A 13,388-nucleotide genomic window follows, 5' to 3' on the forward strand; every position below is an offset into this window, starting at 1 on the left:
AGCATGTAATACTTTAATTCTCTCATTGAATGAAATGAAAGAGTTAAGGATGAAACTCTCAGAACGTAGATTTCCAGGTACTTGTTAGGTGTGAATATTTCCATATTTCAGATTCATGTCCTTATAAAAAGAGGAAGAGGCCAGAGCTGGCTCTCTCTCCACCATGTGAGGACACGGCTGGAAGGCAGACATCTGCAAGCTGAGAAGAGAAGCTGACCATACTGGCTTCCCAATCTGGGACTTCCAGCCTCCAGGGTGGTGGGAGCCAGAACATTTGCTTCGTAAGCCCCTAGTTGCTGTGCCTTGTTACGGTACCAAGAGCTGACTCATGCAGTCTTTTTTTTGGACGGAGTCTGGCTCTGTCACCCAGGCTGGAGTGCAGTGGCACGATCTCGGCTCACCATAACCTCTGCCTCCCAGGTTCAAGTGATTCTCCTGCCTCAGCCTCCCAAGTAGCTGGGATGACAGATGCCACCACCACGCCCAGCTAATTTTTGTATTTTTATTAGAGACGGGGTTTCACTATGTTGGCCAGGCTGGTCTCGAACTTCTGACCTCAGGTGATCCACCCGCTTCGGCCTCCCAAAGTGCTGGGATTATGGGTGTGAGCCACCACTCCTGGCCAACTCATGCGGTCTTGACGACTACCACTCCTCCAGCACGAAGAAGGATGCCTGGCACATAGTAAGTGTGCAAATATGTGAACAAATGAATGGATCTAGAGTTACCATTGTCCAACTCCCAGGGTCGATGATTGAAATGAACAAGAACTTCCTGTAAGTGAGTTTTATTGGAAAAAAAAAAAAAGAGAGAAACACTCCAAACTCTTCTAATAGAGGTGGTAGCATTTCCTTTTTTTTTATATTTTGAGTTGTTTTTTTTAAAGTAGAGGCCAGATTTTCATCTTGGTGGGTCAGTGTAGGCCCGATATTGGCAGAAACTCCAATATTCTGTGTATGCCTGATCCATGGCTCCTGAAAATACAACCTCTGAGGACTTTTTCTCCACAACAAATCTATCCAGTTGGCCCCTTTCCAGAAGGTTCTGGAGGTAGTAGGCCACGATGACTTGCTGGGCCCTGGGGTAACAGTGACAGGCTGTTCTTTATGGGGTTAGGGGGAGGGTGCACAGTGGCCCCACTGCCCCTCTGGGCCACCTTGTCAGCCCTGGGCAAGTTTTCCTTCCTTGACTCCAGGCCTTGCTAGAAAAGGCCCAGGAAGAATGCGAATAAAATGTAAAAAATAAAGTAAAATGAAGAGGGAAAGAAAGGAAGCATATAAAGCAAAATAATTGCAACAATATAAAAGCCTCATGTAGGTGCCATAAAGAGCGATCGGATTGGAAGCTGCTGATATAGCTGAATCCATAAAAGTGTGCTCTAAGTTGTTTATTACACGCGGGGGCGCTCAGGTACCATGGCTCAGATTAATGGGGCACAAGTAGGAGACAGACAGTTAGCGCCCAAGCCAGAGCACCACATGGCACAGCCAGGTAAACAGGGAGCCCTCAAGGAAGGCCCCAGGGCTCAGGAGTGGCTTGTTGGCTCTGGAAGGAATGGAGGAGAGATGGCCATGTGCTCATGCCCAGGTGGCAGCCTGCAGGGCTCGATGGGGGCTGAGGTGGCCAGGGATGCTGGCACAGTGAGAAAGGGTCCCAGGGGTGAGGAAGGCCTGGGATCAAAGCCTAGCTCTGCCCCCAGGTATCCCAGTGGCTTCATCCTACTGAGTTTCAGTCTTCTCGGGGGGAAATGGGGATGAAAGTTACTACCTCTCAGGGTTGTGTGAATTCAGGCCCCAGCTCAACAAATCTTTCCTAGGTGAATGCTTGACACGTGCCAGACTGTGTTCCAGGCACCGGAGATTCCCCACCAAGCGAGATGGCCAGGGTCTGTCCTCATGGAGGGCGAGGTCCCAGAGGAAGTCGAATCAATGCTCATGGGGTTAATGAATGAAACAGCCTGTGATGGTTGCTGGGAAGGGGGCGGCTAAGCTGGTCTGTGGTGACTGCCGAGTGCCTAGTACACAGTAGGTGCTCAATAAATGACAGCCTCCCCTCCTGGAGATTTGCCTGCCTGTGCAGGGAAGAGCTCTCCCTGCCAGCCCTAGTCCACGTGACAGACTCAGAGGCTATGGAGAGGTGGGAGTCGCAGGCTTGGGGACACACGTTAAGCCCTGCAGGGTACCGGGCAAGGCCTCAGGCATTTCATGGGGTGGCTCCCTGGGAGATAGCAGGAGTTGAGTGGGTCTCAGAGAAGTGAGTCCTGGAGCAGATTTACTGTTAATGAAGGTCACCCCAGCACAAGTGGGTCATTGGGGTAAATGGGGCTCCAAATGTCAAACCATGAAAATCATAGGTGAGCCCCAGCAAAGAGGAGGGGTGTCTTCCCGGTGAGCTCCTGCCATAGGGTGGGCCCTGGGGTGGGAGGAAGTGTAGGGGGCTCCCCACATGGGGGGCCACACTGGATCTCACTGCCCCAGACGCTTTGTGTAACAGCCACGACAAGGGACATCTAATGTGATCCATTCTCCCTGAATCACCCCATTGAATCCTCCCATTTTTGCCATAGGCACCAATTTACAGATGGGGAAACTGAGGCTCAGAGACCATGTGACTCACCTGGGCCACCTCATTTAGTCCTCCCAACTTTGCCATAGGCACCAGTTTACAGATGGGGAAACTGAGGCTGAGGGACCATGGGACTCTCCTGGGCCACAGGTTGGTGAGCGGTGGGGCAGGGGTGTGAGCTGCTCCCCTCTCTTGGGCAGGCTTCTGGGATGCCTGTTCTCCAGCTGCCCAGGAGCCAGGGTATTCCAGGCCCGGTGACCTGCACCACCCAATGTGGGGGCCATAAGCCACACGTGCCTATGAGCTCCTGCAATGTGGCTGGTGTCCCTTTGATTTAATGTGATTTAATTTTAACTAATTTACATTTAATTAAGAACGAATCCCCAATTCGGTTATTAGAATACTTTTAAGCATGTGTAGAACAACTTATGCATAAGACTCTAATTTTCAGCTATAAATTTTGTGAAATCTAAATACAGATCACGTATTTCGGATGAAAATTTCACATCCAGATTGAGATGTGATATAAGCATAAAATACACAAGGATTTCAAAGACTTAGTATGCAAAAAACCAATGGAAGGTATCCCATTAATATTCTTTACATTGATTGTATGTTAAAAAGATAACTTCTTGTTATGTTGGGTTAAATAAAACAGAGTAATAAAATGAATGTCAATGATTTCTTTTTACTTGGAAAAAATGGGGCTACGGGAAAATTTAAAATTTCGCGTGTGGTTCGCATTCTATTTCCTTTTGACAGTGTAGCACTGATCCCCAGATATGCAGTCACCACGCAAGTGTGGGGTTTTCAGGAGCTGTGACAGTCCGAAAGAGGTCACCAGGGTTATCCTGAGCGGGGGGCAACTTCTGGGGTCACCGGACTTGCTCTTTCCTTCTCTGGTTCTAAAGAGCATAGGATGCAGAAAGCTGGACTTCCTCGAGTCCAGGAGGGATGGAGGAAGCGGTGCGGCGGGGAGAGCAGAGGGAGGGGTGAGGCCCAGGAGAGGAATGAGGGGAGCTGGTGCTGATGGTGGGCGAAGCGGCAATTGCTCCTCACAAATTGGTTGGCAGGCAGGCAGGCAGGCAGGCTGGGGATTTGTGTCACGGAGAGGAAGAGGGTTTTCAAGTGCAGTCACTTGTGGGAAGAGAAATTAGCTAAAAATCAGCTGATTCTGCTCTGAATTCAGGATACATCAGTGAGTGATTGGCAGGAGGCCAAGAGGCAGTGGGGTGGGAGAGGCAGGCGACTGGGCAGGGCTTGGGTGGGTACAGGGGGGACAGAGGGGCCCTGACCACCTCCCTGGGGCCAGCTGGAGGGTTGGGTGGTTTGGGATGGAGCAGAGAGCGACTCCCAAAGTCAGCCAGGAAGAGTAGACTATTTTAACGCCTGTGAGGAGGAGCTGGGTGCCGGAGGAGAGGAACAGAGAGGAAGGCCCCAACTCTGCCTCGGGGTAAACTGAGTCACCTAGGAGGATGCCTGGCTTTGACTTGGACCATGAACTACTCCTGTGTCCTTGACATTGCTTCTTACCAAATGATGGGATTCCATGAGACTCCAGGGAATCTGATCACTAGAAAATACATGGGGAGAAGCATCTCTTTGATGACTAAATTCTCTTCTCCTATAGAAACAGCAGCCCCAGGGTATGGGCTGGGGCCCAGGCTGCTGGGACTTGACTGAGACCCTGACTCGATGTGAGAGGTTACACCCTCAACCCTGACGGGTCAGTCTCCAGAATGAAACTCTCCTCCCCGCATTCAGATTTCCTTCTAGGCAGACTGGATGCTAAGTAGGGGAAGGAGATCCCTGGGATAATGGGAAGCGCTTCCTGCTGAAGTGTGAAAGGCCCTGGAATGGGGATGGCAAGGGCTGGGAATGTCCTGGGCCCTCTGGGCAATGACAGCAGAGGCTAGGATCAGAATAAAAGCACAGAAAGGCCCCAGGCTGGTCCGCACCCTTATCTTGCCGCTGGTGGGCAAGTACCGTCGTGACCAAGGATGATAAATGAGGCTTGCTTTGAGAGCAGGGGTTGTACAGATGTGGAGGGAGGTGAACATCTGCCTCCCCCAGCTTGTGTGACGGCTCAGCTACTGCTGCTGCAGGAAGCTCTGGCCTCACCCCACATACTCTGGGATTTGGGCCTAGGCTGCTCCTGGGCTGTCCGCCCCTCCTTCTCTGTTTTGGGAATGGAGGGAGGGGCTAGTCCAGTAGGGAGAACCAGGCCAGAACATCCTAGCATCTCATCCCTCCAAAGAAAACTGGCTTCAGTCTTGGCTGGACAAGCGTCTCTTCGCCAAGGCATACCAAGGGAGTCACGCTTTTGTGTGTGTCTCACTGTGTGGTGAGTTCTAGGGAGGGCTTTGCCCCTTTCGCCCAGGGAGCTGGAGGTGTCTGAGGATGGAGGTGTTTTAGGTGCGTGCCTGGGCAGAGGGCCTGTGTTCCCATCAGCAAGGACCACCTGGCTCCCAATATAGACGGCACTTCTTATGCGACAGCCAAGTAGAGGCTGTTAGTATATTTCTGTAAAAACAATCTTCAACCCTGCAATCACCCACATGCCCTCTTGGTCAGCATCTGAGCCCTGATAGTGGCTGCAACTCACATATGCACACACTCTTCCTCTGCCCCACCCCTCCCTGGGTCCCTGGTAGCCCTGCTAACAGTCATGCTAAGCATCCTCTCTACCGATGCAGGATCTCAGGCGTGTCATGGGAACAGGCTCCAGCATTCAGCTGCTCCCTTTCTGCCCAGGCACCCCTGGCTCTGCTGTGTCTCATCCTCCTTGGGAAGGCTCCCCCTGGCCGTCCCCTAGCTTCCCTGCCCCCCTCCTCTGCCACTCCATTTTCCCAATGATCCCCTGGAGCACCATTGCCAAGATTTAATGACCCGCTCTGCTATTGGTCCGGTCCTGTGAGTACTTACTCTCCACGGCGAGCGTGATGGGCTGGCTGGTCTTGTTATCCCTGTTCTTGTCGTTAACAGCCTGCACATAGTAGCGACCTGCCTCAGGGGCCACCGTTGACAGGATGACAAGGGTGTTCTCCAGCGTGATGGCTCTGGGAAGAGGAAAAGGATTCCTCTGACAGGGGCCTGAGGGGCTCTGAATCTCCAGGGAGTGGGAGTGGAAACCCTAAGGGGGCAGTCTGACCATATCTCCCAGTCCCCAGCCTCCCAGGGCCCCTCCTGCCATCCCCTCCCCAACCTCTTACTGCCTACATCCTGCCACGTTTAGTTTGCAGAGAATGCTAAACACGGTGCTGATGCTGTCAACCACACCCAGAGACAGTACATTCAAACCCAGACGCCGAGACCACCCAAAGGAAGCTTCCCTGGCCCCTACCCCAAGACTGGGCAAGGGGCTTCCAGGTATCCCCTTGGAATTCTGCCCTTTCCCAGGTCACAGCCTCCATGGCTGTGTGTAGTTATTTCTGCATGATGTGCATCCAGACACTGAAGAAATGTTCTCAGCATGGATTAGTGAATGTCGATGAATGAATAAGTAAATGACAAATGAATGCTAATGAATTTAGAAATGCAGGGCCATTGCAGAATCCATGCCTTAACTCTAATCCTAAATCTGTTCAGGATTGATGGACTCAAAGGCCACAGGTCACCTGGTGACATCAACTTCTGGAAGTCCTGTCTCCCTCCAGTCCCCTTTCTGGGTATCAGTTTCTACCTCTCTTTTTTTTTTTTTTTTTTTTTTTTGAGACAGTCTCGATCTGTTGCCCAGGCTGGAGTACAGTGGCATGATCTTGGCTCACTGCAGCCTCTGCCTCCCAGGTTCAAGCGATTCTCCTGCCTTAGCCTCCCGAATAGCTAGGACTACAGGTGCGCCCCACTACCCCTGGCTAATTTTTTGTATTTTTAGTAGAGACAGAGTTTCACCTTGTTAGCCAGGATGGTCTCGATCTCCTAACCTCGTGATCTGCCCGCCTTGGCCTCCCAAAGTGTTGGGATTACAGGCATGAGCCACTGTGCCCAGTTTTTTTTATTTTTTTTTTTGAGACAGAGTTTTGCTCTTGTCACCCAGGCTGGAGTGCAATGGTACGATCTCGGCTCACTGCAACCTCCGCTTCCCCAGTTCAAGTGATTCTCCTGCCTCAGCCTCCCGAGTAGCTGGGATTACAGGTGCATGCCACCACACCCGGCTAATTCTTGTATTTTTAGTAGACACAGGATTTTGCCATGTTGGCCAGACTAGACTCGAATTCCTGACCTCAGGTGATCCACCCGCCTTGGCCTCTCAAAGTACTGGGATTACAGGTGTGAGCCACCGTACCCAGCTGGAGTTTCTACCTCTTGGAAGCTCATAACCAAGAGTGGGACTAGGTGGGCTGGTTAGGAGGGAAAAAGAGGCTGGTGTGCTTTGGGATGTTGCGATGGGCTGTTTGCCTCAGCTGGTTTCCTTTGCTGGGATCCCATCATGCAGCGCCTTCTCAGGCCAGGTCTTCTGGCAGGGAAAAGGAGCTTGTCCAAGCAGGAAGCTGGAGGCTCCATGGAATGTGGGCGCAATGGAGCCAGGAGCGCCACCCACACTGGCTCTGCCTCCCTCTACCCATTCTTCCAATGACAAACAAAGCCATTAGTTTGTCAAGTATATCTCTGGATTTTAATGTGATGGGCCTGAGACAGCTGTTAAACATCCTTAATGTTAGTTTAACAAGGACAAATCCAGTTGAATTCTTTTCAAATTTTCCCATTAGGTGAACGTTAGAGTTTTAAACAGGCTCTCAAATAAACATCCCCACTAATGCTTTTCCAGCCCAGCTCTCTCCCAGCCCGGCTGTGCTGGTTTTCGCCCCCTTCTGTCCTGGTTTTGGTGCTTCACATGCTGAGGATCACACCCTTGGCACAGCTCTGGGAAGCAGGAAGCGAAGCCCTCCTGCCCCCAATTCCTGAGTACCCTAATGATGCCCCCCTCTTTTTTTTTCTGGAGAGCTCTTGGCTGGGAGCAGTGGCTCATGCCTGTAATCCCAGCATTTTGAGAGGCTGAAGCAGGTGGATCACCTGAGGTCGGGGGTTCAAGACCATCCTGACCAACATGGGGAAACCCTGTCTCTACTAAAAGTACAACATTAGCCGGGTGTGGTGGTGTGTGCCTGTAATCCCAGCTACTCAGGAGGCTGAGGCAGGAAAATTGCTTGAACCTGGGAGGTGGAGGTTGCAATGAGCGGATATTGCGCCGTTGCACTCCAGCCTGGGCAACAAGAGCGACAGTCCATCTCAAAAACAAAAACAAAAACAAAAACAAAAAACAGGAGAGTTCTTTTAACCTTCAGCTAATGAGGCAACAGGAGGTGGGGCCAGAGCCAGGCAAAAATATTTCAAAAGCTTAAAATAAGACAGGGATAGTGGTCATTTTCCCATCCGGGAGTTTCCTGCAGGGACGTGTCCTTAGGTGTAGCATGTGAGGGTGGCTGAGAGTTGCAGGAGGGGTCTTTCCCATGCAGGGCTCTGGCTGGGGCAGGGGGTGAGCTCTGGAGTGGAGCTCTGGCCCTAGCTTCTAAAGGGCATGCAGCTTCCTCCTTGCTGGGCCTCAGTTTCCTCCTCTGTGCAAGGGTGGAAGCAGGTATTCTGTAGGATTTCTTCCAGCCCAGAGGTTGAGGGATTCTGATTCCTGTTGCTGCTTCTGTTGTTTCCTCCTTAAGCTCAAGATAGCCCTGCATCCCGCCACCTGTCTCTTCCCATCCTGCAGACCGGGACACGGCCAGCTTGAGGGCTGACAGGATTTTCGTGAGCACCATGCGCCGGGACCATGCAGGCCCATGTCCCCCAGCCACGCCACATCCATGACTACCATAGAAGCAGCTTCAAGGAAGCCTCCAGTGGGCACGCTGGGCACAGCTTGGCCCACGTTCCAGTTCACTCACATGTCTTAGGACCCTTTTGGTCTCCAAGAAGGCTCCCACCTCCAGTTTCATCTCTTTCTTGATCAGGAAGGCTCCTTTCGCTGTATTTTGTCTATATCATGATCAAGCTTTCTGGGTCAGCAGTTCTCAACCAGGGTTGACTTTGCCCTCCAGGGATGACAATGTCTGGACAACTTTTGGTTGCCAGCTCTGGGAGTGCCACTAACAATAGGGGACAAGGCCAGGGGTGTTGTTAAGCACGCGTCCCGTGGTGCACAGGAAGGCCCTCACAAGGAAGAGTGATTGGGCCCCGGATGTCAAGAGCACCATGCCTGACACGGTCTGTCCTAGATAGAATGCATATTAAGATGGCAGAGATGGCTGCTGCCCACCTCAGTCTAAGGCTTCCCTTGTGTCATGGACTACAGTGGCTGGGAAGCCGGAGACAGGCTTTGCATCTCTGCTTGCATCCAGGTGGGGCAGTGAGGCTCAACTAGTGGGATATGGACGAAGGGATGTGCACCGTTGCTAAGCTTGGACCATGAGTGCCTCCTGCGCGATCCTCATGTCTGCTTCCTTTCTCTCTGGCAGAGCAGGACAACTTGGAAGGTTGATGGCAAAACTCCTGTTAGCAGGGCCCCTGAATGACTGTGTGGAAGAGACCATGCCTCTCATCATGGTAGAACTTTAAATGGGGCTGGGCATGGTGGCTCATGCCTGTAATCCCAGCACTTTGGGAGGCTGAGGCAGGTGGAATGCCTGAGGTCAGGAGTTCAAGACCAGCCTGATCAACATGGTAAAACCCCGTATCTACTAAAAATACAAAATTAGCCAGGTGTGGTGGTGCATGCCTGTAATCCCAGCTACTGGATGCTGAGGCAGGAGAATTGCTTGAACCCAGCAGGCAGAGGTTGCAGTGAGCTGAGATTGTGCCTTTGCACTCCAGCCTGGGCATCAAGAGTGAAACTCCACCTCAAAACAAAAACATAAACAAAAACAATAAATGGGCAAGAACTCAACTTCCATGGTGTGAAGTCACTGAGATTTTGGGCTCTGCTTTAACTAGTGCCTGGAGGGAAGCACCCTGGCCTGGGACCCCTAGGGCCTGATTTCAAGTCTTAAACACAGAGTGGAACAGGAGGCAGAGATACCTTTTGACTTGCCCTCTCTGCGACCCCCACAGGCAGTGAAGGAGGGTCCCTGGGCTTGTGGCTCTCTCCAGAATGTCATCTCATTGACAGACATTCCTGGGATGATGCTGTACTGTACTGTGCTGTACTGTACTGGGTGCTCTTCCTGGCACCCAGGAGGGCTTCCAACCTGTGGCACTGCACCCCAGAGGCAACCCAGATGGAAAGAAGCTGGAGGAAGAATTCTTGCGGGACACAGACAGCAGAATTCAACTCTTGGGCAGGGGCTGGATTCTATTTTTCAGCCACACCCCCTGGTTTCAATGTACTAGGCTTTTGCTATGGCTCTGATTGGCCCAGCCCTGCCCTCCCTTCCCCCCACTGCTCCTATTAATCCAGGCCCTTTTTCTCAGCTCCCTGCAGCGCCCATTGATAATTTAATTATGAATGAAATAAATTATCCTAGAATGTGTCCAAAGCCCCCAGCATGCATCTTTATGAGGAATCTTGTCTCCTTTGCAACAATGAGCACTGGGGCATGGGTGAGGTGATGCTAATCTCTGCTTCTGCCCCACCAGTGAGAACAGCTTTCTGTAGATAGCAGTGCCTTCTGTGCCCTGCACACCCCTCTGGCAGATAGCACTCATCAGATATGTATCTCTGACACACAGACACCAGGGAATTTGCTGCCAGGGACACTTTCTGCTCACTTACGAATATTAATTTGCTGTAATTGCCAGGATAAAACCACAAGAGTGTTCTATCATGTAGGTGGTAGGAACATTGCAGTGGTGTGCAGGGTCTGGGTGTGTGTGTGTGACCAGGGATGTGTGCATGTGTGTGCAGGCCAGGGTGTTCTGTCCTGATGCCACAGGGTTGTAGGAATTAAAAGAGGATGAGGACAGAGGCTGGGAATGAGAAAAGGAGGTGAAGAGGTGTTAGGAAAGGGATGACGGGAGTAGGTTGTAGAAAGGGTTTTATCTACCACAATAAATGTAGTAGGAAAGTGCCAGCACACCCCTCACACAGCCATGGCAGACATTGCTAATCAATCATGATATTCGTTCTAATGAGTCTAGATGGGAGCTCAGAATCCTTCTCAACACAGTGTTCCAGGCAGCCACTATCAACTGATTGGCTTGCAATAGGCCATGGGAAATAACCTCAGAAAGGGAGCTGGGATGGGGCTGGGACTCGTCTACTTGTCCTAAAACCTGTGTGGAGAGCATTCCCCTTCCACAGCAAAATCTCAACATCCATGCTAAGAAACATCCATGCTAAGAACCATTCTCTGCTGGTTTTATTGAACATAAGTTAGGCCTAAGAGGGCACACTCTGACTCACACAGCATGAGTCCCCTGTTAACCTGGGGTGCCACTCCAATTCTTCACCCTGCTCTGTATCCACACTCTTTGTCCCATGACTTTGCAGGTCCTGTCGCTCAAGGAACAGAGTCTATTTTCCTACATCTTGATTCTGAGTTCTGCCATGTTCTTGCTTTGGCACATGGGATGTTAGCAGAAGCTGGAAAAGTGTATGTTCCTGTGCAGCACAGCCAAGTCACCCCAGTCACCCAGACAAGTGAGAGAGCCCAGCCAAGACCAGAAGAACCACTCAGCCAAGCCCAGCCTAAATCACCAGCCTGCAGACTCACAAGAAAAAGAAATGTGTATTTCTCTAAGCCACTGAGCTGGGTTTTTTTTCTTTTTTTTTTGAGATGGAGTCTCACTTTTGTCACCCAGGCTGGAGTGCAGTGGCGTGATCTTGGCTCACTGCAGCCTCTGCTTCCCGGGTTCAAGCGATTCTCCTGTCTCAGCCTCCTGAGCAGCTGGGACTATAGGCATGTGCCACCATGCCTGGCTAATTTTGTATTTTCAGTACAGATGGGATTTTGCCAGTTTGGCCAGGCTGGTCTTAAACTCCTGACTTCATGTGATCTGCCTGGCTTGGCCTCTCAAAGTGCTGAGATTACAGGCATGAGCCACTGCACCTGGCCCACTGAGCTGTTTTGTTATGCAGCATATTTGTGGCTGTGGGTAGCTGATACATACTAGCATGGTGGTTCTTAACCCTGGCTTCACATTAGAACCACCTGGGGAGCTTTTAAAAATTCTGATGCTCAAATTCCATCCCATTTCAATTAAGTCAGAGAGTCTTAGGATAGAGCCCAAGGATCAGTACACAGTCATGCACTGCATAACGTTTCAGTCAAAAACAGACCACATATATGATGCTGGTTCTATAAGATTATAATGAAACTACCTTATACAGGTATGCCATTAGAAAAGATTTTATACCATATTTTTATGGTACCTTTCCTATATTTAGATATGTTTAGTTATACAAATACTTACCATTGTGTTACAATTGCCTGCAGTACAGTAACATGCTGTACAGGTTTATAGCCTAGGAGCAATGGACTACACCATACATCCTGGGAGTGTAGTAGGCTGCACCATCTAGGTTTGTGTTCACGCAACAATGAAACTGCCAAATGACACATTTCTCAGACTGTATCTCTGTCATTAAGGGACACATGACTGTATCCCCAAACTCCCAAATGATTTCAACAGGTAGCTAGGTTGAGATACTCCACAGGGCTTGTTCCCCAGAAACACAATATTTTCATTGAGTCTGTGAGCCTGTTTTCAGGCACTTTTCACATAATACAAGAATTAAAAAACCTGACTCCGGAGTTGGCAGGGCTGGACGCAGCTCCACCGCTTACCAGCTGTGTGAGATTTGGCAAAGTAAGTTAAACTTTTGGGAACTTCACTTGATTGCCTGTAAAATGGGGAGAAACCCAGCATCTCACCGGGTTGTGGTGAGGGTCATTCGTTCAACAACGCCTCCTTTCCGCAGGTGCTCTGGGGACTGGAAGGAGAATGAGATTGAGAGCATCTTCTTTTTCACAGAGTGTGGCTGTCTGTGAGGAGAGGGGATGTGTGTGGTGTGCTTAGCTCAGTCCCCAGGACATAGCAGCCATTCAATAAATGGCAGCTGCTATTATAACGATGGTGATATTATCATTATTTGAGACGGAGTCTGGTTCTGTCTGGAGGCTGGAGGCTGGAGTCCAGTGGCCCGATCTCAGCTCACTGCAACCTCTGACTCCCAGGTTCAAGCGATTCTCCTGCCTCAGCCTCCCGAGAAGCTGGGATTGCAGGCATCCGCCAGAACGACCAGCTAATTTTTGTATTTTTAGTAGAGACAGGGTTTTGCCATGTTGCTCAGGCTGGTCTCAACTCCTGATCTCAGTGATCAGTCCATCTCCGTCTCCCAAAGTGCTGGGATCACAGGCGTGAGCCACCACACTCGGCCTATGATGGTGATATTATTATTATTGTTATTGTTACTATGCTTCCTTCCCCCAACTATACTTCATGCTCCCCAAAGGCAGGAACCATCCATCTATGCCTCTACTCTCTACAGAGACCAGGACAGGCTCAGTCCTGTGTACACGCAGCCTGAGTAGATCAGAAGGTGGTCTTCTGGAAGCAGGGGGGAGCTGGAGTTGGAAAGATGAAAGCCCCAGCTGGCTCCAGACCAGGGGATGGGCTCAGGAGGGCGGGGAGATGGGTGTATCTCAGGAGGAAATGCTTTGTTGCTCGCCTTCTGTGGAGGTGTGGGGTGTTGGCTCCATGGTTCCTGCCCACAGCTGGGCTGCCCCAGCCAATCCCAGGGGGCACACAGAGATGGCCTTGTGAACACTGAGAGGCCTGTGTGTTTCTCTCCCCGGGGCTTCCCTGGCCACACCTCCGCCTCGAAGCCAAGACACACACAGCCAGTAAACACCCTGCCAATGGATGCGCCCAGGGCCTCCTGGCTGCCCAGGAGA

The 13,388-nt window shown here is 51.0% G+C and overlaps 1 protein-coding gene across 1 annotated transcript in view; it reads right to left on the reverse strand.

The window, feature by feature from the left end:
• LOC129462993 (protein sidekick-2-like) overlaps positions 1-13,388 on the reverse strand; it is a 132,831-nt gene that overhangs the window by 65,711 nt on the left and 53,732 nt on the right. Inside the window, 1 exon segment of the mRNA XM_055243445.1 lies at positions 5,491-5,624. Within this exon segment, the coding sequence (XP_055099420.1) occupies positions 5,491-5,624 (134 nt within the window).

Source organism: Symphalangus syndactylus, chromosome 14 (genome assembly GCF_028878055.3).
Source record: "Symphalangus syndactylus isolate Jambi chromosome 14, NHGRI_mSymSyn1-v2.1_pri, whole genome shotgun sequence".
In the NCBI taxonomy this organism is placed as follows: Eukaryota; Metazoa; Chordata; class Mammalia; order Primates; family Hylobatidae; genus Symphalangus; species Symphalangus syndactylus.